Source organism: Lycorma delicatula, chromosome 12, assembly GCF_047948215.1.
Source record: "Lycorma delicatula isolate Av1 chromosome 12, ASM4794821v1, whole genome shotgun sequence".
NCBI classification, from domain to species: domain Eukaryota; kingdom Metazoa; phylum Arthropoda; class Insecta; order Hemiptera; family Fulgoridae; genus Lycorma; species Lycorma delicatula.
The window spans coordinates 74457191-74484975 of NC_134466.1; the positions used below are offsets into that span (position 1 = coordinate 74457191).

The 27785-nt window shown below is 32.2% G+C and overlaps 1 protein-coding gene across 2 annotated transcripts in view; it reads right to left on the reverse strand.

Annotated features, from left to right (window-relative positions):
* Positions 1-27785, reverse strand: part of Stacl (SH3 and cysteine-rich domain-containing protein) — a 1060888-nt gene that overhangs the window by 134442 nt on the left and 898661 nt on the right. For both annotated transcript variants that reach the window (XM_075379276.1, XM_075379274.1), the window contains exon 11: positions 17853-18025. In XM_075379276.1, the coding sequence (XP_075235391.1) occupies positions 17853-18025 (173 nt within the window). The remainder of the gene's footprint in view (positions 1-17852; positions 18026-27785) is intronic.

Sequence of the window (27785 nt, forward strand, 5' to 3'; positions counted from 1 at the left end):
AATTCTGCTTATATTTGTGACTGAATTTAGTCTGCAATTCAAAAAAGAGCTAGCCTCCTTCTCTGACAACCAGAAGTCTGTTTTCCAAGCAAATATTGATAATCAGTTAAATTAAAATTTATGTGCGTTTAAACGGTCAAAGTAAAAACAACTTTTCTTTTTATTATTATCTTATGTTTGAATTTTACAGCGTTACAATTATTTTAGCTAAGAACACAACAGTTAAACACAAAGACAGTTTCAAAAATGAAGTAAACACTGCAACTGCTACTAATGATCCCTGGCAAGTTTCAACAAAAAGGTTTAAACTGTTCTAATATGACGGAATTTATGAACAAGGGGCACCACTCTGCTTTCTGATTTATGTTAGAAGGTAAAAAAGAAGCTATCTATTACATTCAGATCAGTTTTAGATCTTATCTGTGGATCTGAAGAAGGAATTTAATAATGTAGTGAAATAATTTTTTTTTAACTTTAAAGAGAATTGGAAAATAAAGGATAAGAATGCAATATACGTAGAAGATGCAAATGTATTTGTGAAAGAATTAGATAACAGTATTAAGAATATACACAATTAGAATATGTATAGAGTAATACTGCAACAATTAGATAACAGTAATTAAAAGATGAAAAAAAGTCTCTCTGAGTAAAAAATGTGTAGTGTAATATTGCTGCTTTTCAACTTTTATATTAAAGAAGCAAGACTGGAATTGAAGAAGAAAATTAAGAGTGAAATTATCCTACAAGAAAGGATTGTAGGGTATAATAATTACGTTGAGGATAAACGTTTGCACAAAAGATAAAGTAATGGTGAATAATATCAAAGAAGTTATTAGATGATTGATGATTAAACAAAAATATAGGTGGCAGTAATTAATCATTACGATTTTTTCTACTATTATTTTGGTAAATTTTCAAAATTCTTCAGTTGCAAATTCATCCATCTTAATTATGTATGCTTCTGAATGCAAAATAAAACACACTAATATAAATTTGTCAAAGTTTAAGAGGAAAATACAAATCTTCCTATAAATAAATATCAATGCGGAGTAGTTACAATATATTGAAAAGAATATTTTTTCAAAGTTTTATGCGTGACAATAAGGTAACTCAATATACTGCTCTATGAACATGTCAGAAAAAAGAGAGGATCTGTTAGGAAATTCATGAACATTTCCCTAACAGTTTGTCCTTATTGTACAATTCTTGCTTCCCATTTGAGTTGATCAGCTAATAAGGGTTCTATATAAGGTGCCAGTAACATAAATGATTAGTAAACAAAAACTTTTTAAGATTAGATTTGTGTTTACTTATTACATGTTCTTTAGTATTATCTTTTATATATTGTTGAAGATCAGATAATAATTTATATTCTAATAAATTTATGATTCGTTAAACATTATTTACAAAGATTAATTAAAGTTAAGTTTTACATATTTCAATTATTAGCTTTAATCTTATTTGTTTAACAGTTTCAATAAAACTAATGTTACCAAATAAATAGCATCAGGAACAAAATGAAGTGGCTGTGGTTTTACAAAATTGTTTACACAATACAGAAGAAGTCACGTGATATGATGATTAAACACAACATGAACTAAGGCAGTTGAGTTTGTATAAGTGTTGAAAATTTATTTATAATCGGTTTTCTTTTTTTGTTTTTAAAAAAGTATCTTTACAAGATATATTAGTAAGGGATTGGGGTTTGTTTTTGTATAGTTTTTAAGTATTTGGTGTATATGTGTTATTTATTTGTGATTTTTTGGTTGTGTGGGTAGCCTTTACAGTTATTTCAAAACAGTTATCTCTTGTATAAGTAGTAGTTTGTTTGGCCTTTTTGTGACTGGGACTAATTTGAACACATTAATATTAATTTATATTAAAGTTATAAATATTTAGTTCAATTTAAATTGTTTAATTTAATTACTATTTATTTTGGTATTTATTATAAGTTGTTTATAAGCAATCACTTGAATATGGTTTTGTTTACATTGTTTCTATTGGTAGTTATTTTGTTAAGGTGTTTTGCCATTGGCTGTTGTTTATTTACAACATCAATGTGTGTTTTGTGTTTAGGATACTGTTTTTATTGTGTTTCTGATTTCAGAAATTCCTGAAACTGAAGGAAAAAGAGTAAGCAAGCGAACTAAACCTTGTGAGGAGATTATGGAAATGATTGAGGTTAGGCTCGATGGCTCTTCATCCTTTTCTGGAAATGAGGATTCACAAGCAAGTGCTTCTGGTTCGTCGTGGGCTAGAAAGAATAAAGATCAATTAATGATTGAGAAGTTTTCTAAAGGTAATGGGAGAACTGGAGGTTCAGTCCCATTAATACAGGTATTTGAAGAGAAGTACATCTTAATTCAATTTTTGGAAAACCCAAGAAGTACTGAGGCTAATGTACAAGGTAAAATTCTCCCTAAGATCAGGGAACTCAAACATTGTTGAGGCCTTAGCTCAAGGCTATGAAAAACTGTCTAAGCCTGAAGTAAGAGCGATTGTGTGAGAGATAGTTTCCGCCCCCCTATGATTCCACAGCAGGGGTTGCCTCAGCGTAAATGTGATCAACAGCTGATCAACATCTTGAGGTCTGGAATAAAATCCTATGATTCTATGGCACTGGTACAATCATTATAAGTGCGGATGTGAATGCTAAGTCACTCTTGTGGCATCGTGGTTTCACCAAAGATGGCGGTGAATTAATAGAGGGCTTTTTAGTTCAGCATGGTCTACAGGTATATAACATATCTGGTGAGTTGCCCACCTACATAGGTATGGTAGATAGGCATTGATTATTTGATGGAACGAACATTGATGTTACCAATGGTAGATTTATCCCTGCCAATGTTTATAATTGGAAGGTAGTTGATTGCTCAAATGATCATCGATTGATAGTCTATGAGATTGCTGGTGGCTTGAGTGAGCGCTACTGATATAACATTCTGGTTTGGCAAGGTCGTTTCCTGCACAGGCTTGACGAATGGAAGAAATCTGTTGATTTTCTTTTGACCAGACTCCGAATTTTGTATTGGAGTCTGGATGTCTTGAATTTGGAACATCTGGCAGTCAGTTTTTCAGCGGCTTTTATTGATGCCGCTGAGTGCTCAATTCCCTGAGTTCCAGTCGAGGGAGGCTTGCATCATGATGGAATAAGGAACTGTCAAGCATGAAGAGAACTGTTTGTTGTTTGCAGAGAGCTTCTCAATGTGAGGGTGATCCAGAACAACGGGCAGTCCTTGTTGCTGAATACAGAAATCTGAGATCTCATTAATTTCATAAAGTCTGGACTGTAAAAAAAAGGGACTACTTGTGTTCCTTTGTTCATGAGTAAGAAAACAGAGATACCCAACGTGTGGTCAATCCTGACTGGGGTCTTAATTTTAAGACCATGAGCATCCTGTACAAAGGCTTGTGCGCGGCTATTATGCTATATGGGGCGCCTGTCTGGGCGGTTAAGCTAAAATATAAAAGTTATCGGGATATATTATTAAGGGCTCAACGCCTGACATTGTTAACGATAATGGGCGGTTACCGTACTATGTCACGGGAGACAGTCTTGGTGATTGCGGGCGTGAAACCGATGGACTTGATTGCGTCTGAGAAGAAGCAGCTGAATGTTGCCAAGAAGTTAGGCGAGTTAACGTCTGAAAAAGTTTGGGAAATTGAGAACACATGGCAATGCTTTGTGGCAGGCCAGATGGGATGAGGCAGACAGCGAACGTTATAAACACGGTCTCTTTCCTGAAGTTGTTGGTTTGCAGGGCGCCTCTGGGATAAACCCGAAAAGTAAGTGACGCAATAAATTTCTGGGGACGACGCTTTTAGGGCGGCTTGGTGGAATTAGGAATGTCCGCAATGCGGGCAGTTGGATGACGTTCATGTTTTGTTTTAATGCTCCAAATACGAGTTGATGCGCATGGAGACTATTTGTCGGCTCGATATTATCGGGTCAGATCTCCCTGTTAATCAGCAAAACTAAGCAGAATGGGTAATACTGGAGAACTTAATAAATTACTTGGCAAAAGAAAGAATTGAGGGCGGTAGGGTGCCGCTTGGGCTTTCACGCTTTCTGTTGCGTTACGTTTTTGTTGTTGTTTTGTATTCATGTTTTTTTAATTTTTTATGTTTGTTCTCGTATTCTTTATTATTGCGTGTTGAACTCAACTTTCAGGTAGGGTAGATTTCAGTTCATTATTTTTGTTATTCAATATTGCTTGGGACTTAGTTAAGATGTTTTGCTTTATTTTCTTGAGAGTTCTTAATGATCGCAGTACACCAATGGAAATGTCACACGTGGTATTCGCATCAGTGGCATCCTGACTGAGGCAAGAACAAGGCTGAGACTTCTTTTGCCGAGGTTTTGACCTCCGGTAAAGCCCCATAAGGACTAGGTACGAAGGGAGTGGCGTGGTGACCAAAACCGCCACATCGAGGGTGCCTTCTGCTACCGTCAGGGTGTTTAAGAAGACAGTTTATCAATCTTTCCAGATGTTGTTGGTTTGCGGGGCGCCTCTAGGATAAACCCGACCAAGTATGTGACGCAATTTCCTTCTGGGCACGGTGTCTTTAGGGACTGCAGCGGTTCGGTCTGGTAGATTCTGTTATGTGTCCGCAATGGGACAGCTGGCCGATGTCTTCCAAGTGGGGTATGAATGCACTAAATATGAATTAATGCGGACGGAGACTATTTGTCGGCTCGATGTCATCGAGTCGACACTGGATCTCAGTGTGAATTGGAGAAACCAGGCTGAATGGACGATCGTAGAAAATTTTCTTGTTTATTTGGCAGGATAGGATTGTGGTGGGGATCTACGGTGTTTCCTGGGTTTGCTCTGTTGTTGTTTTGTCATAGTATTTCCCTGTTTTAGTATAGTTTATTGTTGCGTGTTGAACTCGCCTTACATACTCTTGAATAGTAGGTCAGTTCCTTCTGGCATTGTCAAATCAGTCTTGTTCAAGACTTGAGATCTGTTTTGTTGTTTTTATGAGTTCTTTAGGTAGTAGTACACCGATGGGAATGTCACATGTGGCATTCGCATCGGTAGCATCCTGACAGAGGCAAGATCAAGGCTGAGAGTTGCCTTTTGCCAAGGTTTTGAAGATGACCTCCAGTAAAGCCCATCTGGGCTAGAGACGGTGAGGGTGGTGTGGCGACTGTAACTGTCACATGGCAGGTGTTTTCCCTTATGGGGTCAGGATGTTTAAGAAGACAAAGAAAGTTTTAGAAAAGAAAATTTTATTTTCTTTCTATGAAGAAATGGAAACTACATCCCTTATTGAGACGTAGACAAGTAAGATTTTTTATGCGTTTGGTATTTTAGAACTAGTGTAAAGTTGAAAAAAATGTTTAAACCGTGATTAATTAAAAGTAGAAGTAAGAAATAAAAATTCATTATGATATGCAACTGAAAGTAATTGGAGGAAATTTTCATTTATTTTAAATTATGTACTTTACAAGCAGTTTCACAGAGGTTGCCGCTCCATTGACATCTGTGACTGAATGGTGTATCTCTATTTCATCTGGAAGTTCCCAGGTTCAAATTCTTGTTATTTTTGGGATTTTTTCACAAGTTACAAAAGTTTATTAAATTCATTAACACCATAAACTTCAAACTTATATGGTGAATTAATCATAAAAAATTCACTATGTGAACCTCATGTCGCAAAAACAATATAATACATAAGAAAATAATGTCAGAATCATTAACGGTTTAAAATTGTTGGTTCTACAGAATAGTTGTCATTAGTTAATGAAGTTCTTAGGGATAATGATTGAGCATAATATCTCTTTTCCTGTTAATGTAGATTACAGTACATTAAAAAAAAACCGAGCTCAAACATTTTTACTGTCAGAAAATATTTAGATTTGGTGAAGATAAACTGATAAGAAAACAGCATATCATTGGTTGAAAGTTGCTCATACAAGATACTGTTTTAAGGGTAATTGTCTAAATAGATTTGGTATTTAAGGAAATTGAAAGCTATAATAGAAAACCATACGGATTAAGTAATATGAAACTTGTTTCAAAGACTTATAATTGATGATCTACAACATTTACTATTAAGCAATAATCAGCTGCTGACAGGAAAAATTTAAACACTCGTAACTATAAAACAAGAAACTGAATGTGCAGTGTCAAACATGAATTATGGTATAACATTGGTACCTGTGCTGGGAAAAAAAATACAATTAGGCTAAAACTAAACTGAAAAATGTTAAAGCTTTTGAGATTCGGTACTACCGCAAAATGAAGAAAATTCACTGGATAGAAGAAGTGACTAATGAGAAGGTACTACTACATTTGGTTGGCACTGATAAACCTTGCTCTCTTGATTAAGGTAAGCATGACCACCGTATCCCCGTAATGTTTTAATTTGGCAATATTTATGTTATTTTTTCTCCTTAACAGTTAGAACAATTTCCCTGAAATTTTTACAATGAATCTATATAGTTTTATACTAATTCCCTACCAAACTTACTAAATTTGGAGAAATATTTACAGATTTAAAATTTTTTATTAAAGTTCTATGAAAATTTTAATTTTTTAAATAAAAAATAATTTTTAACTTTTTTTCAATGATGATATACTTATGAATTTGGTACTGGTCAAGTAAAATAGCCTGTAAAATCTTTAAAAAATTTCAGATAGACTTTGGAAAAATTTGATGTGGACAACACATGACTTCGTTGTACGCCTATTAAATTACATATACACATTTAAAAAAAATGAAAAATACATAAAATTTTATTTGATTAATAACTTCTGATATTTTATTTGTTGTTATTATTGACTTATTATCTATCGTAAAACTTAATTTTACAGAGATCAATATATTCAAATTACAAAAAAAAAGTTAAAAAAAGGAGATGATCGAACCGATGTGCCTTCCCAAATATTTCATCAATTAAAATTTTATTTAGCTACAACTCTGGAACCAATGAAAATAAGTATCACTTATAATCTATTGTTGAAAAGCTCTCAATCAGGGCTTATTACTTAAGTTAAGAAAAAGTTTAAAATCCAGATTTTTTACACTTTTGGTTCAGTCAATTGCAATTAAATAGGGAGTCAGACAGTCCTAAATCCAAAATTTCAACATCCTATGGCCAATCGTTTTTGAGTTATGCAAATTCATACGTATAAACAGATATCACATGCCGAAACTAGTCAAAATGGTTGAGGCATTGTCAAAATGGGTATTTCCATTGAAATCTGAAACCAAATTTTTTGCAATCACAAAACTTACTTTCCTTCATACAAGGAAGTAAAAAAAAAGGAAAATAGGTGAAAAAAACACATTTCCAGTAAATGCAGTTTAAAGGTAAATAAAAGTGCTTACTTGGTTAAAAATGTTCTGGACCGTAATCTGGCTCTTTTGAGTCTTCTTTTTTCTTTTCCTGTGTTCTCCTTACTATTTTTTTGGTCTTTATAGGCTCCAACATTGAAACTTCAGCTTTCTTCACTTGTGCCGCATCAAGACTCCATAGCACCAAAATTATGTTTTTTTCACTATATTTCAAATTTAATTTTTGTAGAACTTTTAGTTGGCTGCAAAATCTATCATAAACACCAGCACTGAATCATAAATCCCTATTTTAAAAATATCTAACCCAGCAAAAATAGTTTTTGGAATTTTTGACCACGCTATATGATTAAAACTCTCATTAAGATTTTGTGTGCGGTGGTGTAAGCATTTCTTTAGCAACTGTGGTTTTGACAAGTTAAGCCAATTATAATTGGCTTAATTTTTTCAGCAATAGCCGTACTGAGTGGTGTTTTATGCTAAAGCAACTGCTTTGTTACACTTCCACCATGTTGTGGTTCTCTGTCAGTTGATGTCTCATGGAAATATGATCTCCCAATATTCTTTCTCATTTTCTCAATGGAATCACTCTCCCTGATAGCTTGGCCATAGTATGACTGAATTCTATCTATTTTGGAAAAGGTACGCTTATTCTTACCGCCAATGGATTTTCCATCTGCCAGACACTGCCCTTTCATGTCTTTTCTTAATCTGCACAGCCAAGACTTTTGTATGTGCCCTACACATTCAACTTTTTCTATGATTACATCATTCCCATAAGGGTTATCCTCTACACGTTTTGTAAACACTTGCTGTCCCCGTCTCCTAGATACTCAATATACATTACATTTCTTTCTGTACTCCTAAAATCTTCAATGGCTCCAATAACCTCCATGCCTTGACTTGTCTCTTCATAATTTTTGGTGCAGTTGTGTTCCTGTGCATTCTGAGTTACACATTCCTGACAGTATTTGCTCAATACACTCACATGAAGAATTTTACTAGTATCAAAACTAGTTACACTCACAAATCCATTGAGTCAAGTGTGACCTCTCTTCTGTTATGAGCCATCAAGGGCCACGCTTAAGATTTCTTGATTTATTGTTTACAGACACAGCTTCCTCAGTGGCTTCTATCATACTTTCTTCTGTGCAACACTTAACGGCAGTCCCAATCAGTAACAATTTTGTGTAAGCATGAAGTTTTGTTGGAAATGAGGGTAAGTCCATGACGAAACAAAATACCTTATACGGATTTGGCTCCTTGCCTATTGGCAAGGAGCCAAATATGGGTGTGAGAACAATAGTTCTCACACCATATACAAAATGCAAGTTTACGCCATATTTACCAATCTTTGTTTTATCTGAATTCATAAATTCGATTGATTTATCACACTTATCATAAAATAATAATATTATTGTTCAAACCAACTTCTTTTTTATCAAAATAAATCAAGTTTACAGTCATTTTCACAATATTTATAACTAACAAATGTTTTTAAAAACTTACTCAATAAATTAACGTCAAATATTAATATTATTAAATATTTAATATTCATCACCTGATCCTTTAAAACTTCTGTAACGATCTAAATTCAGTTTCTTTTTCGAATAAGTACTAGGCCTATTTATATCTGGTGGCGGGTGATTCGATGTAACAGGTAATCTTTTTCAGAACACTTTTTTTTATGTATTAGTTTCCTTTAAACTTACGTTTTTTAATATTTAATACTTTAACATTTCGGCATTTTGTACAAACACTTGCTATATGAAACTTCAAGATACACAATAATTTCACTGATTACAAACTTGCCAAAGTATACAAAACAGAAATTTATAACATAGCCTTTTAGGAATAGAAATGTAAACAAACAGCAACAGATGTCATGTATTGTTACCAACGTTTAAAACAAAAGTATGGTACTAAATCTGTCATAGTAACGTAGAAAAATTTCGAGCTTGAAACAAACTGATTTCAGATCTAAACAACACTTACAAAAATATTTATAACTTCCGTATTTTTTATCGTATGAGCAAAATATTTAGATGGGATTGCACAGAAATAAACGTATAATCACATGACGCAAAATCATATAAACAATAAGATATTTTTATGATTTTTAATGGTCACGCTTACCTTAGAAGAGCCGACTGGGTCGACGATTTGTGAAAGGCTGAATAAAATGATATTAGGAAACAATGCTAGAGGAAGACCGAGGTTCTAGTATATCGATCAGATTATGAAAGGCATGGTATGCGGTAACATAGGTAGTTAAAAGAGATTTGCTTTAGATTGTGAAGATCAACTGAAAACCAATCCCAGGGTCAACAAAAGAAGAAAAAAATTGTACAGCTAAAATTTAAGCTATATTTATTTAATATAATTTAAACATACAGAATGTTTAGGATGCATTTTAGCAAACGATTCAATGTACAAAAATAAAATTTTAAACAGTTATCCTAGTAAGGTTTCTTGTTTTCACATTTCATTTGTTGAAAGTGCAATTTATTATTTAATACGCGAGTATTAGATCGTAAGTTTAATTTTAAACATTGTAGTAAAACAATTTAAAGTAATGAAAATTAAAGGAATTTTAAATTATTTTAAAAATAAAACCTTTTAAAACTTCAAATTAAGGTTCCTTACTCTCCTCTTATAATTTCAGTTCCTTTTTTACTCACTGGATGTATTTTAACAAATTTCAGAGTGACAAAAATTAATGAGTAAATTTTTCTTGGAAGTTATTTTTTAATTTTGAACGGACTTTTTCACCCTTAATAATTTACTAGCTGAAGATGCATTACAATGAGAAAATATCAAGCGCAAAATATTAAAATAACTGTGGGATAGAAATATTCTTGTAATTTCAAAGAGGAAGTTCCCCAATTATTTTTGGAAGTTTTTTGAATTTATTCACATTTTGATAAAAGATTTTAAGAGGTAATAATTTACATTAATAAAATTTTAATCAATTTTCATACAAAACTTTTTTTATGTGAATTCTCTTCTGGCTGATAAATAAGAATCAATTTAAAGTAACATTAGGTAAATCAGTATTTATTCAATACTTTACTTTTTTACAAAGAGAAGAAAGTAAAAATATACATTTCCCTCTTTTATCTTTCCTCTTTATTTTTACAACTTGATTCAATAATGTATACTTTTCCTTTGAAAGAAATAACTGATTAAAAGACGGCTTATAAACAATTAAAGTAACATTAATCTATATGCTTTAATAAAACTGCCTAGATAACAACTGTAATGCAAACATGTCAATATGCATGAAGGCAATTAATTTTTTTATAAACTTCAGATTTTTGGACTTTTAGTAAGTATGGATACCTAGCAAAATGAGTGTTGGAGATAGGTGCTGTCTAAACCAGACAATAAGTGGCTAAACCAGGTAATAATTTAATGGAATTGAAGGTATTTGTGTGTTATAACTGTTGCTACTCTCATTGGGAGATTATAACCAGTTATAACTGGTGGCGAGTTAAATAACTATGTTCTACTTCTTATCAATAAGATGAAATAAAAATATTTGTTAAAGTTAATGGTGAACTTATAAGTAAAATGTGTGTGTTAGATGATTAATTTGAATAATTAATTCATTTTCTAGTTTTGTATCTCTTATTCCTAACAGATTCCAACAGCAATCATAAGTTTACAGACCTAGGCTATTCAATCAATTCCTACTGATTATTATATTTATGATAAAGATATCGAAGGAAAAATAAAAATACACACTTTTCCAAAATGTTAGCCCTTGCTAAAAAAAGAGGACTAACCCATTACCCTTGTGTAAGAAATGCATAATTTTTCATTTACATTTCCAGATAACGTTAGTTTATTCATAACCATAATGTTAAAAGAAAATAAAAAAAAAAAAAAAAAAATTAATTTTACTGAGCAATATGCAGGAAGATTATTATTTTCAAATTCAAAAAGAAAGAGATGTTACAGAAACAAGATTACAAATAAACCTGTTTTTGATATAAATGTATTGAAATCTGCCATTCTAAGGTTAAATACAAAATCAAGAAAGATAAAAGTAGTCTATTACTTAATTAAAAGGCTCATTTTTTAGTTACCATAATAACAAATAAAACATTTTCAATATAATTTTAATTTTGGTTTACTAATATAATATCAATATACTTAAGCTTGAGTGTGGGAATATGACATGGCATTCTGGAGTAAGTGAAGTGTCAAAACCGATTGACCTGTCAGAAAAGTGAGAAGGTAGTAAAATTATGCAGAGGATAGACTGAGAATGAAATCCTGATGAGATTCAGGATATTTTTAAAAAGACAGCAACAGTACATTACTGATCAATAATTTTGCATTAATCATAAATAAATAAAATAATCTTATCATCTTATCTTATCTTTATGATAATTTTATCATAAATAATATTATGATGGAACAAAAATTACCTTTTCTTTCAGAAATAGGGACATTGTTATGGCAAAGTTATTGCAGAGTTATGGGAAAGAAGACTGACTTTTCGTTATTTTATTATTGCTTCTTTTTGAAAAAAATATCAACTCATTCTAATCTAAAATTTTATAAAAAAAAATGTTTGATCCATAGAAAAAATAGTTACACATTTAAAAAGTACTACAATAAGAAAAAATATATAAAAATACATAAATTCAACTTACTCACCAGTGTGACTCACTGCATAAGCGAATGTGAAAAATATACACCACTACATAGTCAACGTAACCTAAACTTTTTTCAACCTTTTATTGAGGGTAACTCAGGAAGAGTCAACCAATCTTAATCAAATTTTCACATACATAATCTCAGACACACTACTAGAGCATATACGAGGTCTGTAAATAAAGCAGAGACTATATTTTTTGGCAGCCTAAGTGGCAACATTTTAAAGTTACTAGTAAACATATGTTTATATAAACAGCTGATTTATCTTAGGTATTAATATTTTTAGTCTAGTATTGCCATATGAGACGTGAATAAGCTTTTCGTGAAATGAGTTTTCATTGTGTGTTACAAAAACGAGTGATACCAATTATAAGCAACATTGTGCAATCAAGCTTTGTATTAAACTTGGTGAGAATGCTACTGAAACTTTTTCAAAATTGAAAAGGGCATTTGGAGATGACACTCTGTCATGAGCTCAAGTTTTTAGGTGGTTTAAAGCATTTTCAGATGGCCAAGAATCAGTTGCAGACGATCCACACTCTGGAATGTCAAAAAGTGACAACAATGTTGAATGAATTAGAGACTTGATGTGCTACAACCAGCGATTAACTGTCAGAATGATTGCAGAACAACTGAATTTGAACCATCCACAGTCCATCAAATTTTGAGAAATGAATTGAACATGAAAAAGTTTGTGCAAAACTGGTCCCAAAAAAAATTCATTGTTAAATAGAAAAACAAGGTTGCAAGTGTGCTGTGATCTTCTAGGGCGAAGTGAAACTGATCATGATTTTCTAAATAATGTTATTACTGGTGATAAATCTTAGATATTTGAGTACAACCCGGAAACAAAACATCAGAGCAAGGAGTGGCACACTTCAAACTCACCATATCCAAAAAAAGCAAAAATGAGCAGATCAAAATGATGCTAATTTGTTTCTTCGATAGTAATGGCATTGTCCATAAGGAGTTTTTGCTTAAAGGACAGACTGTAAATCAATAAGTTCACCGAGAAATCTTGAACGAGTGTGGAAAAGAGTTGCCTGTGTGAGACCAGCTATCAAAGACAACTGAATGCTGAAATCATGACAATGCAGCTTATCACGCTGTACTCTCAATTAATGAGTTTTTGGCAAAGAAGAACATTCCTGCAGTTCCTCAACCACCTTATTCACCTGACTTGAGTCCCTGCGACTTTTTCCTGTTCCCGACTTTAAAAAAAATACCTCAAAGGACACCATTTTGGAACAGTAGAGAACAAAAAAAAGTATCTGACTATCTGAAGGATATTTCTATTTCTGAGTTCAGACACTGCTATGAAAAGTGGGAAAACAGTTTGAAGTGTTGTGGGGCTTCCCAAGAGAACTATTTCGAAGGTGAGAGACCATGTATAATGGGATTATAAATAAAAATTTTTTCTGAACCAGTTTCATTACTTTTATTTATAGACCTTGTATCTAATTTTCAATGAAATTGATCTAGTAGCTTTGGAAATGTTTGAGCCACAAAATTTTATATATATATATTTCTAAAACCGCTCCTTTCAAGACCCATATTACCTCTGTACTAATAATTCAAATATGTATGATTCAACGCGATCCATAAAAAAATCCAAAATAAAATTACACTCACCTTACTTTTTCATATGATTCCTACAAAAGTACTTTTGCAGTAACCCGCATCTTCAGTTGTAGATAATTTTTTCATAAAGTACTTTGTAAAAGTTTACATATTACAAATAAAAGTTAAAACTAAAAAAAAAATATTAAAATTAAAATTACATGTTAAATATATGACGTCAATTAAAAATAAAAACATACATGTATAGGCAAGCTAATACTATAGCGCTGTAATAAAATGTTATGTAATATCTGTAAAAGTGCTACTATCTATTGCAGCTTTTATAAGTGTGTCCTCATATTTTGTTTGTAAGCTGTCCAAGTTGAATCCCTGCCTATATTTATACATAAAATACTTTTCCAAAATATCTAGATTTTTATTATTATTATTTTTTATATATCTTTTCTTAATTTCCAATATTTCTAAATTAGTATTAATATCCGAAATAGAATGTTTATTATTAATGAGGTGATCAGCAACATTAAAAAATGTTTTTAATTTTTATTTTTATAGTGCCTAAAATGTTAAAATAAAAGCACGGCTTTAAAAAAATCTATTGATTTTACCTGTATAAATGTCCACAAAATCATTGCACTTTGTCTTATAAACTCCACATAAATTATACGAATCAGTATTATTATTATTACTTTTTAAATATTTTATTTTGTGGTTGTTAGTTTTACGTGCAGGTTTAAATCTATTATTTTCATAAACTTTAGTTATATTTTCAACAATGCTATCGGTGTATAAATATTTTAAGTAAACATTTTTGACCTCCTGTGTGTTATTTATTGGTTTTAAAGTTTATTGTACTATTCAGTTTTGTCATTTGATTTTACTTCCTTGTACAAAGCAACAAAAGTATTGTGATCGTGAAAAATGTTGATTTTCAGATTTCAATGGAAATATTCATTTTGAATAGTTTTGGCATGACGTCTGTACGTACGTGTCTCGCATAATTAAAAAACGATTAGCTGTAGGATGTTGAAATTTTGGGTTTAGGACTGTTGTAACATCTAGTTGTGCACCTCCCATTTTGATTGGAATCAACTAAACCAAAAGTGTCCAAAAAAAGATCAAAATCCAAAAAAAATGTGGATTTTGGACTTTCTTATAACTGCAGTAACAAGTCCTCATTGAGAGTTTTTCAACGATATATCATAAGTAGTACTTATTTTCATTGGTTCCAGAGTTATAGCCAAATAAAATTTTAATGAATGAAATATTTGTATTGGAAGCCACATCAGTTCGAATCCCACTTCATTTAACTTTTTTTTAACTATTTTTTTTTTTAATTTAAATATATTGATTTATTAATCATCTCATATTGTAAAAAAAAATTACAATAAATAGTATTTCAATTACAATAAAATAAAAAATATGAAAAAATATCAGAAGTTATTAATGAAGTAAAGTTTTATGTACTTTTCATTTAAAAAAAAAATGCGTATATGTAATTTAATAGGCGTACAAGGAAGTTATGAGGTGTCCACATCAGACTTTTTATATTATAATTGGAATGTAAATTTATTTTTATCCTAAGAATTTTATATTATTCTGGAAATAATAAAGACGGAGCAGATGTAAAATCAATCAAAGATCTTATTGCGATGGTAGATTTATGTATTTTTGGAAGTCCTGTTAATTTTGGAGTGACTGGTTCAAAAGGCTATAATCTAGTATGATATCTTAAATTATTGTTACGATTTAAAGTATTTCGGTATTTTGTTGTTAAACCTTTTGTTATTTTTAAAAATTTATTAGTAGGGTCTTTTATTTCTCCAAAATTATTTTCTTTTATATAATGTTTGATCAAATTATTATATTTTTCAGTGTTCCTGATAACAGGTGTATTAGTTTTGTAATATTTTAATATGATATAATTATTTTCATTTAATTTTTCCTTTAAATGGTGAATTACTTTTTAAAAAAAAAAGTGGTTTGTAGATCAAATTTATACATTTAATATATGAATGTTGCTAATAATAATATTATTATGTAACTGTTCTTTATAAGTAGGATTTATTTATTTAATGTTATTTCAGAATCAACTACAATATTTTTGATAATATTATTCTTGTTATTAATTCTTGATTATTTAATAATACAGTAATATAGTATTGGCTGGCCATAAACATGTAGTATGTTTTTATTTTACTTTATTTTTAATTGACGTCATATATTTTACATATAATTTTAATATTTGTAACTTTTAATTTTAATTTTTGTGTTTAATATGTAAATTTATACAAAGTATTTTACAAATAAATATCTACAGCTGAAGAAGTGGGTTACCACGAAAGTACTTTTGTAGGAATCATATGAAAGACTAAGGTTAGTGTTTTTATTTATTTTCTGTACTTGGGTGGATCGTATTGAATCATACTTTCATATATATATATATATGAAACCTGATTTTAGTAAATGGTTTATACTCCTCATACTTCAAATTCTAAAGAAAATTCATTTTCACCCCATGCGACTGAAAGTAGTACAGTACTTTTCTTTGAAGAGTCAGAAAAAAATCTAAAAACAGATAAAAAAAGTTTTCAAAAAAACCCTGCCTGTCTTTTTGGAACGTCTTAATATTAATATCACGAACAAGAATTACTATATTCCACAAAATATCATATATTAAATAGAATTAATAAAATAAAATATTATTAAATTCTGTCTGTTGTCTATTCATTCTTGCTTATGAAGTCATTTATTTTTATTGTTTCATAAAATAATCTTTTTTACTTGTCATATATTGTTTATGAGAAAACAGTTTACTATGAAGATTATAGATATTCAGGGATCTGATTTTCTGAGATCACGAAGGAAACTATAATATGGTTTGATAAGGATTCAGTTCTCCATAAATTCCCAAAGCCAATCAAACTGATATTTACAAATAGTTTGTTTTTTTTTTTCAAATGAATTTTAAATTGTGTCAAAACAGGCAGATCCTCATTGATTAATGTCTTTTTAACAAAAAAAAAAAACCTGAAATATTTGATATTTATACTAAACATTTCAGGTTTTTTAAAAATTGTTCTAGTTCCAGGGACAAATAAAAAAATCAATGATGTCAAATATGTTTAAGCCGGTGAAGAGAAAAGTTTAATGACATAGGTAAAAAACAGTTTTATTTTTTAAGCGAGAATGTACAAATTTAATACTTGATAATATCCAAATATTTCTGGTTGCAACAATAAAATATTTTGGTCTTTGCTTCAACTATCTTTCCTTAATATAAAGCGATGGAAAATTATACTAACCGGTTACTTCTCGAGCTTCTCTATGAACAATATTTTATTTCATCTCTTCATACTATCTATAGTAAGTGGGCACTACTCATCCGATAGCAAAAGGTTTTCTGATAAAAGTTTTTTCAACGGATCAATGAGCAAACACACCTTAATGTTTTAAAATTACCTGAGAAAAAACCTTTTTTAGATTTTATTAGAGAAATCTAATAAAACATAACTTTGTTTTTAAGATCAGATTTTTAAATTTCTTCAGGGATTTTGAATAAAATGTATATTAAATCTTAAAAAAATTGAATCTAGGTTATTTTCATGATAAAAATGTAATAATCGATTTGAAAATTACATGAAACTCGGAAAAGGTTTGAAAATGTGATAAGTTACTGAACCATTTTCAGTTAATCTACATTGTATAATAAAGGTTAATAAATATCAAGAGCAGGTAAGCAGGTATGCTGACGAGGTATCAAAATACAAGGAGTTGGCAATCAGATTAGGAAGTTTTGGGAGAAAGAAACAATTATCAGTGCCGTGGGAAAATAACAAAACTCTTTATGGATCCTTTATGAACCCTCATTGTACATCGTGAGAAGATACATAAGTTATGGCAGGCACAGACCAAACAACTAAAGAATAGAATTGGCCTCAATCCTTGCTCATAAGAGTTGCATGAAGTTACAAACTGGTTCCAGCCATAATACAACGTGATAATAGTAATAATAATAATAATACACATATAAAACAAACAAAAGTTACTCATGCCAAAACAAGAGAAACACATATTAAACCGATTTATGTTAAATTAAACACAATGCACACACAATTATTAGAATATTAAGGCCATTATTATAGCAAAGATAACTCATACAACAACAACAATAATGATATAAAAAAGTAGAATTCATTTAAAAGTAAATATCTGGTTTCTAAACAATCGTTAAAGGAAAGAAAATGTATTAATAAAGATTAAAACTTAATGAATATAAAATAAATGTTGGAGATACTAACTTTTCACTGGAATCTTTAGTTGTGGTCCCATTTGAAGGTCCAGAAGTTGTTTTTAGGCTTTTAAATGCTTTTAACCACTTTGTTTTCATACTACCCGTCGATGATGAAGACATTTTTCTATCACGACCACCCGCACCTTCTGCGCTTTCAAGTTTACCACCGAAAAGTTCTTTCTGTAAAAATAAACAAATGTAAAAGTTTACGATAATTTCAATATATGAAAAGTTTAATTCTTTTATTAACATCACCTTTTGAAATTAAGGAAAATATATTATAATGGAAAAATTATATGATTTTTATTAGGATATACTAACACGGATTATATCGTTGGTTATTCATTTTTTTAATACTTAAAAAAATATATTTATTGTTCATTAAAACCTTTAATAATTTCATGATCTTTTCTTTTGGTATTGGTAGCTATGCAAGTTCTCTGCTATACAAATCCTTCCACCTCATGTTGAATTCCGGGTTTAGCAACTGAGCTCTCAAAAAAATGGGGAAAGACTTTTAAAATTGAATGAAGCTGTCATCCTCGTATATTGTAATTAAATCCCTTAAATGCACTCTGCTTGGTGATTGTAACTGTTAAATTCCAATCGCTCGATGTTGCAAGCACCAGCAAAATGTACACTAATCATGATACTGTTAATATAAACAGAATTAATTCTGTTTCATAAAATTAATTTATTTTTAAAAATGAACTTTTAAACCCCCAAATATCTCAATCCTAAGGTGCGCGAGTGCACACACACACACACACACACACACACACACACACACACACACACACACACACACACACACACACACGAACAATATATACATATATCGTTGTGTACCACGAAGAGATATATGCTTTTGATTTAGTATCACTCGCCCATTGCCCCATCGATTTTATTGAAACTTTACAGACGTTTTAATGAAGGCTCTAAAACTTTTCTGTGAAAATTTCAACCTTATAGGATTTATAGAAACAAAATGGCGGCTTTAAAATAAAACAATTTGAGATAAACCACATTTTTTATTCGTTACAAAAAAGCTGGTAAAAATGATTAAAACCAAATGATGTACTGTTAAAAAGCTGTTCAAATTGAATAAAATAACTTAATTAATAAGTCATATCCATGACTAATTGTTCTTAATTATTCTATTTCTAATTATCATCTGTTTTTAATTATTTTTACCAGTTATTTTGTAATGAATAAAAAATGTGGTTTATCTGAAATTGACGTTTTTATTTGAAAGCCGCCATTTTGTTTCTATAAATCCTATAAGGTTGAAATTTTCACAGAAAAGTTTTAGAGCCTTCATTAAAACGTCTGTAAAGTTTCAATAAAATCGATGGGGCAATGGGCGAGTGATACTAAATCAAAAGCGTATATCTGTTTGTGACAAACACACACACACACACACACACACACACACACACAGATGAATATATATATATATATTGATTTCGCAGGAGAGCATCTCCTCTATGCAGGTACTGTGATCTTCAAGATATCGTTGAGCACACCATCTACCAATGCCAGCGGTGGGATGTGGCAGACAAGATGTTGGGTTAATCTGGTTTTCTTCAAAAGAAACAGTTCCATACACGTTGATAGGAAGAGCGGAATGGGAGAAGGTAGTACGCATAGCAACAAGCATCCTGAAAACTAAAGCGAGAGAAGCTAGATAACGTGGTAGAGCCTGATTTAGGATCTAGATCAGTAAGAGGACTGAAGATCACCCGGGAAGGAATCAGAGTTGCATATAAAGAACCTGAGACTCGGCGAAGAAAGAAAATGATCTGGGGGCGCCCCCTGTGTTGCCGTCGTGCTTCGCATTTGTGCGGACGGGCAACGGTGATGAAGCACGGAGACTCTGGACTCCTGGACCCTAAAGGCACCTCCTGGGCCCGCGCAATGCTTAAACTGCTAGACCGGCCTTGGAGGAGGAGAAACGGTGAGATAAGAGTTTTAGTCGGTAGGGTGCGGGTACACATAGGCTCTTAATAACATCTAGGCAGAACCCGTGCCAGTCCGACACTCCCCCATTTATGGGGATGCATAAATGGCATTTCTGGGACTCATCTATAGTAAAAAAAAGAAAAAGAAAAAAAAAAATATATATACACATACGTTCATACATAATACGCACTCACGCACGCGCGCGCACACACAAACTGTCAGAAAATTAAAATAGTAATTGACAATGTTTCACCCGAGCAATGCTGTAAACCAGTTTTAGTTAACTTATTAAAACTGTTTTAGTTAAACTCAAAATCATCGATTATTAATTTTAATACCTTTAAAGTAATATATTAACACCGATTAACTGAAAGAGATTTCACGTTTACGATATTAGAAATAGGAACGACTTATCGACTTGATGTGCAGAGAAATTAATTTCGTGTTATAATTCTCTTAATAAGCTATATTTAGAAATTCGATTAACTAACATTGCTTTTTGACTCGCTCATATTCTCAAAAGCTGAATATATGGGCGTTTATTTTACTGATGTTCAATTCGTAATCTAATATTTTGCAACAGATGTTCCTTCAATTCATATTTTTTATATTTCTTGAATTTCCCCCTTCTGCTAAAATTTAAACGAGGAAACCTTAGCAGATTTTTATTTCTTTATTTCCAACGAGGAACGTAATTAACGTTTTTGCTTTATTGAACTTTCAATTATTTAATCTACAGAGAACATCGTATCTGATTAAAATAATTGGGGTGTTGTGAATAAATATCAGCAATTCTTTTCCTGGGTGTTTTTTAACGAAATTTCTTACAAATGAGAGAATAAAGAATCAGAAATTACTATACACTTTTATCTTATACCTATACGGGTCTCAAACGTATGCGCAACCCGACAGTTAATCTAGTGATGAACTCGTCAACGCAAATCAGCTGTTTTCGAAGTCGAGACTTGTAAGTTTCAAATCCTAAAGGCAGTTACTTTTATGCAGATTTTATAGTAAATAGTGGATACCGGTATTCTTTGGTGGTCGGACTTCAGTTAACCGTACGTCTCAAGAATGAATGACCTGAGACTACACAAGACTACACTTCATTTACATTCATACATATCATCCTCTGAAGGAACACTTTACGATGGTTTACGGTGGCTAAACAGAAAAGAGAGAGAGGTCCACCGCATGCGTATACACTCCAGCTATTATCTATCGATAGGATAGAATAAAAGAAAAGGAAATTCGTTAAAAGAATACATCATAAAAAGTATTACATCTATTACAAATTAAAAAAGAAAGTCAAATTTTTTATCAATTTTGTCACAGAAGATACAAATCAATTGATGTCTGCCTTCTTGCCATCTTCCACTTCTTTTTGGAATTTTTTGAACTGCAGTAATTCTGCAATTAAATCTCTTCTCTTTTCATTTGCATTCTGATGGGTTGTAACCGTTCTTAGAGGACAATTCTCTGTAATCCGCTATTCGACAAGGGTGTCGATTCATCAACATCACTTGTTCTTCGTTTCAAAATCGGTTGGCATTACGCGCAATTGTTACAAGTAGTAGAATGTTACAGGTAGAATGTTTCTCATTCTTCTGAATCGGGGTTTTGTTTTTTATCTTCGAGTCAAGCATTCGCTACACCCGGTACTCGTTTGAAATCGGGATTTTCATATTCTTCTAAAAGGTCTAAGAAATCCTTCTCCCAATTTAGTAATTTTACGGCTTTTATGCCTGTTTTCTGCTCGTCTTTTTTCTTTTTAATTTCACGCTTCAAAGCGTTATCTTTATTTCCCCGGGTGACATTTTTTTCTTGACTATTAAAATTCTTTAAAATGTTGGTCCGTGCTTTTCTTTAGAGTAAATAAAATTAGAGGCCAAAGAGTTATTTTTAAAACGTCGTACGATTTGTCAGTTCGTTTACTAACATCTCCATAGCATCGGCGACATCGGTATCCGAAACCGGTGAAAATCGTGTCTCTTCTTCGCTGGACATGTTTAACAGTAGTGAACAGTACGGATTACGTGATATAAATGAGGCGATTGAGTTAACGCATGATCAAATGACATCATCGTCGACAGACACGAATCGCGTTGAAATAAATAAAAATGCATACGTCATCAGAACTAACGACTACCAGTATTTTCTTTTAAGTAAAAGTAATTCTTAATTCATCCGCGTTTAAGAAATTACTGATCTGAATCAATAATACATTTTCTTAATCGGTTACTGATCGGTAATCGGTACACTTTTAAGCACTGTCTTTGTTATAATTAAAAAAAATAACGCTTAGCAGGTTTAGAAAAGTTTTCGTTACTATCAAATTTTTGAATATGTCTTCTGTACAATTTCTGTAGTACAAATTTCATTGTAACAAAACAATGAAATTATACAATAATATCCTATATTAATCAGAGAAAATAATTTAAAAAAAATAACAATTAAAACTTAAAATAATACGATACCTATTTATTTATCAAGAAATGATTGTTCTACTGCATTACAATTGACGCTATAATTGTTTTAATTGAAAGATGTAGGTAAAAACACGTAGAATTGAATGTAAACACGACTAAACACAACAAGAAACATAAAGAATCAGATTTAAAATGTGAAGTGACCGCATTTTATTCCGGTCTTATACGTCGCTATTAACCGGATTAAGTTAATAATAAAAATCAATCGGACTGTGGTAACATATCGACTGCGTTTAGACGATAAAGATGCCGTATAAATGTTCGATAAAGTAAAATAATACGATAAAAAAATCAGAATCATTAATATTAGGTTTCACCGCTGTATACAGCGATAGTACATTTAAAAAAGCGCATTATATTAATTTTATGGCTGAAAAATTTTTAAAAGAAATCCCGTAAAGACTCTATCTTAATATTTTCTTGTCCGGTAGAGTAAAATAAATTTCTCAAACTCGTAAATTAAATCCTTTTGGAATTAAATCGGATATTTGACATATCCGGGTGATTGAAGGACTTCACAAATTTAAAAACATATAAAGATTTATTTAGATAACTTACAGATTCGGTTGAGGTCTCATTTCAAAACAAAACATATCAAGTTTTGACTCGCGTAGTTCATTAGTACCAAAATCGGCCACCAGCGCTGTCACCAGTGTTCATTACTGGTGCGGAACGTGCTTTCCCTTCAGCGACTACAGTTCAGCGTAATTTTAGATGTCCGAAATTTGTTTGTTATTCTATTCTCCGAGGTCGGTGGATCGGTTGTGAAAGTCCGTCCAATTGTATTGTCATCTCGATCTTCAGATTTAGCCCCGCGGGATTTAATTACAGATCGGGTTTATGCATCGCCTTTGCCTGCCGATCTTGTCGAGGTAAGACCTCGAATTAACGCCGCAGCTGCGGAGGTAACGCCAGATTTGCTGGCTACAGTCTGGGATGAAATCGACTTCAGGTGGGATGTATGACGCATTACAAAAGGAAGCCGTATCGAACAAAAGTGAATGTCGGGTGACAAAGTTGATGTGTTTTTCTGTGGAATGAGACCTCCACCGAATCTGTAAGTTATATCAATAAATTTTTTATATGTTTTTAATTTTGTAAAGTCCTTTTTGAATCACCCGTATTACACTTTTCCACTACTTTCTCGTCTAGATAGATAGCAGAGCTATAGCTCTAGAAGAGAAAATATTGTAATCGATCCGATATGGGCGTATGCCGTTTTCACCGGTTTTCTCGTTAATTGTTAGTTTAATATATATAAAAAGAATGTACTACATTTAATGTCTTGTAAAATAAGTAAACACTTCGAAGAAAGACAGGTCATAACTCAAGGTATTGGAGATACCTGCTGTGTTTTCTGATGAAATAAACTTACAACATCGTTTTATTTTGTAAAATTTTAACAAACGGATAATTTACATCGACGATTAGAATTCAAGTAATTGCCAATTTCCAACGCCAAACGTCAACGGAGAGGTGGGGTGATTAATAAGGCTCGGCGTCCGCCGGTAAATATAAGCGTCGACAGTCAACATCGAACAGGTGCGGTAACATAAAACAGCGGGTCTTAACGCCTACGAACTGCCATTGCAATCTCATTGTGACGTCCTTTGATGACGAAAATGATTTAGCTCTTGTATATTTGATAAATATAAATAGATTAAATGATCTGTTAGTAAAAAGGAGGTGATTTTTTAATAAATCCGTTTTGAAGGGAGAAGAAATTCTCGAAGCATCTATAACTTTTAGAAATTAAATCTTTAAACTTCCGATGCAATACCGCACGAGAGACATAATCCACAAGGATGTAATGTACAGTTAGTCGGCCGCAGCGAAGACAAACGGGTACATCAGTCATGAGATATCCACGAGTAAGCCTAGTGTGCCCTATTCGCAAAGGGCAAATAATAATCTCCTCTCGACGGTTATTCCTGTACGAGGAGCTCAACGGCGATACGGTATTTTTAACAGGACAAACGTTGTTGTTAATTGTAGCAATCCATTCGCTTTGCCGCTCATCGTGAACCACCCTCTTGAGAACAGACAAGATCGTTCGAAACAACGCGATTAGTAAAAGAGTTGAAAACAAGCCTATTTCGTCGCACTGTCAGAGCGGTCATCGGCTGAAATTCCAATATGACTTAGGATCCAGCAAAGGCTCGCGGTCGTGTTAAGCCTACTCATTTCAGAGATAATAGACTGTGAATCTGGAGTACATATTACTAGTCGCCCGTAAGGCGCACATGGAATCTAAACAGATAAGTACGCGTCGAAATGTTTGACTAATTATATTTAAGGCCTTATTAATAGCATACAGCTCTGCAACGAAAAAACTGACGATGCTGGGAAGGCCAAACATGTATGTTCTATTGCCAACCGTAAAAGTACAACCGACCGAATTAACGGTTTTAGAACCATCCGTATAAACTATAGCGACAGGAGTAAGGCTATATTAGAAAACATTTCTCGTAATATAACCGGAGTTGTGTTTTTTTATGGTACCGACAGACTTAAACAGTAATTTACGAGAGAATGCCGCCAAGGGAGGTAAAATAACACGGAGCAACAGTAAGAACTGGAGGGAATTTTAGATTTAGAGCTAAAAAAAGGCGATGAGCTCTGATGCTTAGCAAAGCAGTAGATCTCGGATGTTCCCGATATCGATTAAAATTCAGGTTAGAGAACACCGCATCAAAGTTCGGATGATTTAGATAAGCTTTAATGCGAGCTACGTAGGAACAGATCGTTTGGGTTTCGTCTATTCCAAAGCGACGGTATACCAGTACACTTACTTGAACGAAACGCAACAGTAGCAAGACGGATAAATGAATGATGGACTGCATCGAGCACTCTAAGAGCGGTGGACAGAACGGATGAATAAGTCACGCAGCCGGGAAAGGACTAAAGATCGGTAGAAGCGCAACAAGTATACGCAATCGAGTTCCCTGCGAATATTAGATAAAACTCTCATTATACAGGATTCGTCGATGCGGCGAAAATAGAACGCGTTGTAATCACGGTCTTGAGGCAACATTGAGCCGCAACGCTTCTATCGGTCGCATTCCTTTTATCATTCAATGTTGTCGAGTGTCACTACGTCTCCAGCAAGTCACTTTGTTCATCAAGGTACATGGTCTCCTCTTCACTCAACATCACCACAACTTATAGCGTGCACTTCAGCGGCAACGCGCTACAGATACCGTAGAGAAATACCGACAGTACCTTCTCGACAGTATTCAACCGGTAAATATGTGAAACATTGCTGATTCAGTAAGATTACTCTTCGAACCGGTAAAATCTCCCGTAATCAATTACGAGTATTATCAAAATCGTTCGGTATATAATTTTAATTTTTACTTTATTAACTCGAGACAGATTCATTTTTAATTCAATATAAAATAAAAACGAGTGAGGTCTACTGTCAGCAAAACTATAGTAACAAGTCCGATATAGCGGGCCTGAGTAACGGATTCCTACCGATTATTATGAAAGTAATAATTAGTTTAATAATTGCAGGAATACAGAAAGGAACAAAAAGGAAAACCGTTTTTGTAAAGTATAGGTCCGCTTAACGATCGTGTTTTGTTATACTGCCTGCTAATACACAACGAACACTTGTTGTACGGTGAGAAGAGACCGGTTTTGGAATTTGCGGGAACAAAAACCTCGGTCGACTATTTTCACGCTTCCGATTTAGGTCCGGTCTGATAGGTAAAGAGGCTAGCATTATAAATAGTCAGGATAAGATAACTAAAAAAGAGTTTTATTAGAACCGGTTTGCGAGGCGTTACGACGTCGGTCCCGAAAGGGCAGTTCTGGAAAGAGAGGTTGCGAGTTGTCTGGAATCGTGTGGGTTCGGCAGAGTTCTGCGAAACAGTCTAGAGAAATGTACGACGACGGTCCACCGTGGAGAGTCACAGGTGTGAGTCTGCGAGACGTCAGTTCAGTAAGGAGAGTATCCAGTTCGATACGATTAAAGTGGCGCCACGATTAATTCCAGTAACCAAGAAATACTATCGGTGAGTTATAGTAAAACTATAAGCGAAAGAAATAATGCGATAGACTTCATTCATAAACCGTTAGGGTAGACGACGAAAGGGATTTAAAAGTGAATTTTATAAGACTCTTAATATAAGACTAGTGTAAAGAGTATAGCGGTTTCTTTTGTTAATGGGTCTGAATACTAGTTTTTTATTTATATACTTGGAATTTACTGAAATTCCAAACGATATTTATTTTAAACTCTGTCTTGTGTATAAACTGTATTTATTATTTACTATTGACATTACTATCACAATTTCACGTATAATATGTTGATTGTTATCCTTTGTTGATTACGTTATGTATTTTGCTCTGTTTTTACATCGTGCTTACCGTTTCGATTATTTTATGTAATTATCATTTACTACTATTATCCTAACTATTATTGCGGTTCTAATTACTATGTAATATTTGTGTTCATTAATTGTTTTATTATTGTCATTTATTATTATTATAATTATCGTATTTATCACCTTTGTTATTATAATTATTAATTTGCCTGGTTGTAATTTCAACATTTTAAACCAATAAACTGTAATTATATAAACATTCTAAATTGTCAACCGCTCAATATCCTGATCGAGGCACGGAACACGCGACACTATTATTAGTTATCTTTTGATAATGTAAATTAAAAAATTAGTATGTAAACTCGAGTTAAACGAACAGTTTAGAAAATAAATTAATAAAAAATATGAATGAAACCATTAAATAACAGATGATTACATATACAATTAATTTCAGTTCGTACATACAGACGTACGATATTTTTTAATTTAACAGTTGGCAATAAAGAAATACCGGGGTTAATAATAATGAATTATTTAAGCAGCGGCCTGGTAGCAATTTCTAAATGTATCTTTTTCTATTTCATCATTTATTAATGTCACATTCATCCGATTATCTGATTTTAAGGAAAAAAGAACAGAACGCTCTGAAATACAATGAAATAATACGAATATAGAAAAGTGTTTCTGATATAACCGTAGCACAGTTTTATATAATATGTAAATGTTACAGTCAGTTTATAATGCTAAAATAATGTGATTTTCAAATGTTAATATATATCACAAAGATAACGTCAATCCCGTAATGTACTCGTATTATAAATAAATCTGTGTCTATAGTGTGAATTGTATATTAGTCTACTGCAATACAGCAAGATGTAAAATGTTAAGGGTTAAATCGATAGTTTACAAGTTTTATAAATATAAATAAATATATATATATATATATATAATATATATTTTCGTACAGAGTGTTTTTAAAATGATGGGCTGGCTATACTTTTTCGATTCTATTTGTAAAACTAAACAGAAATTATCCTTAAGAAAAATTGCAATTCCTCCTTCGTTCTCTGTTAGCCATTTTGTTATTTTTATATCTCAAGTTCGGATTGAGAAATCACATTATTATTTGGTAAGCGCCTTGGTAATAAAAGTTTTAAA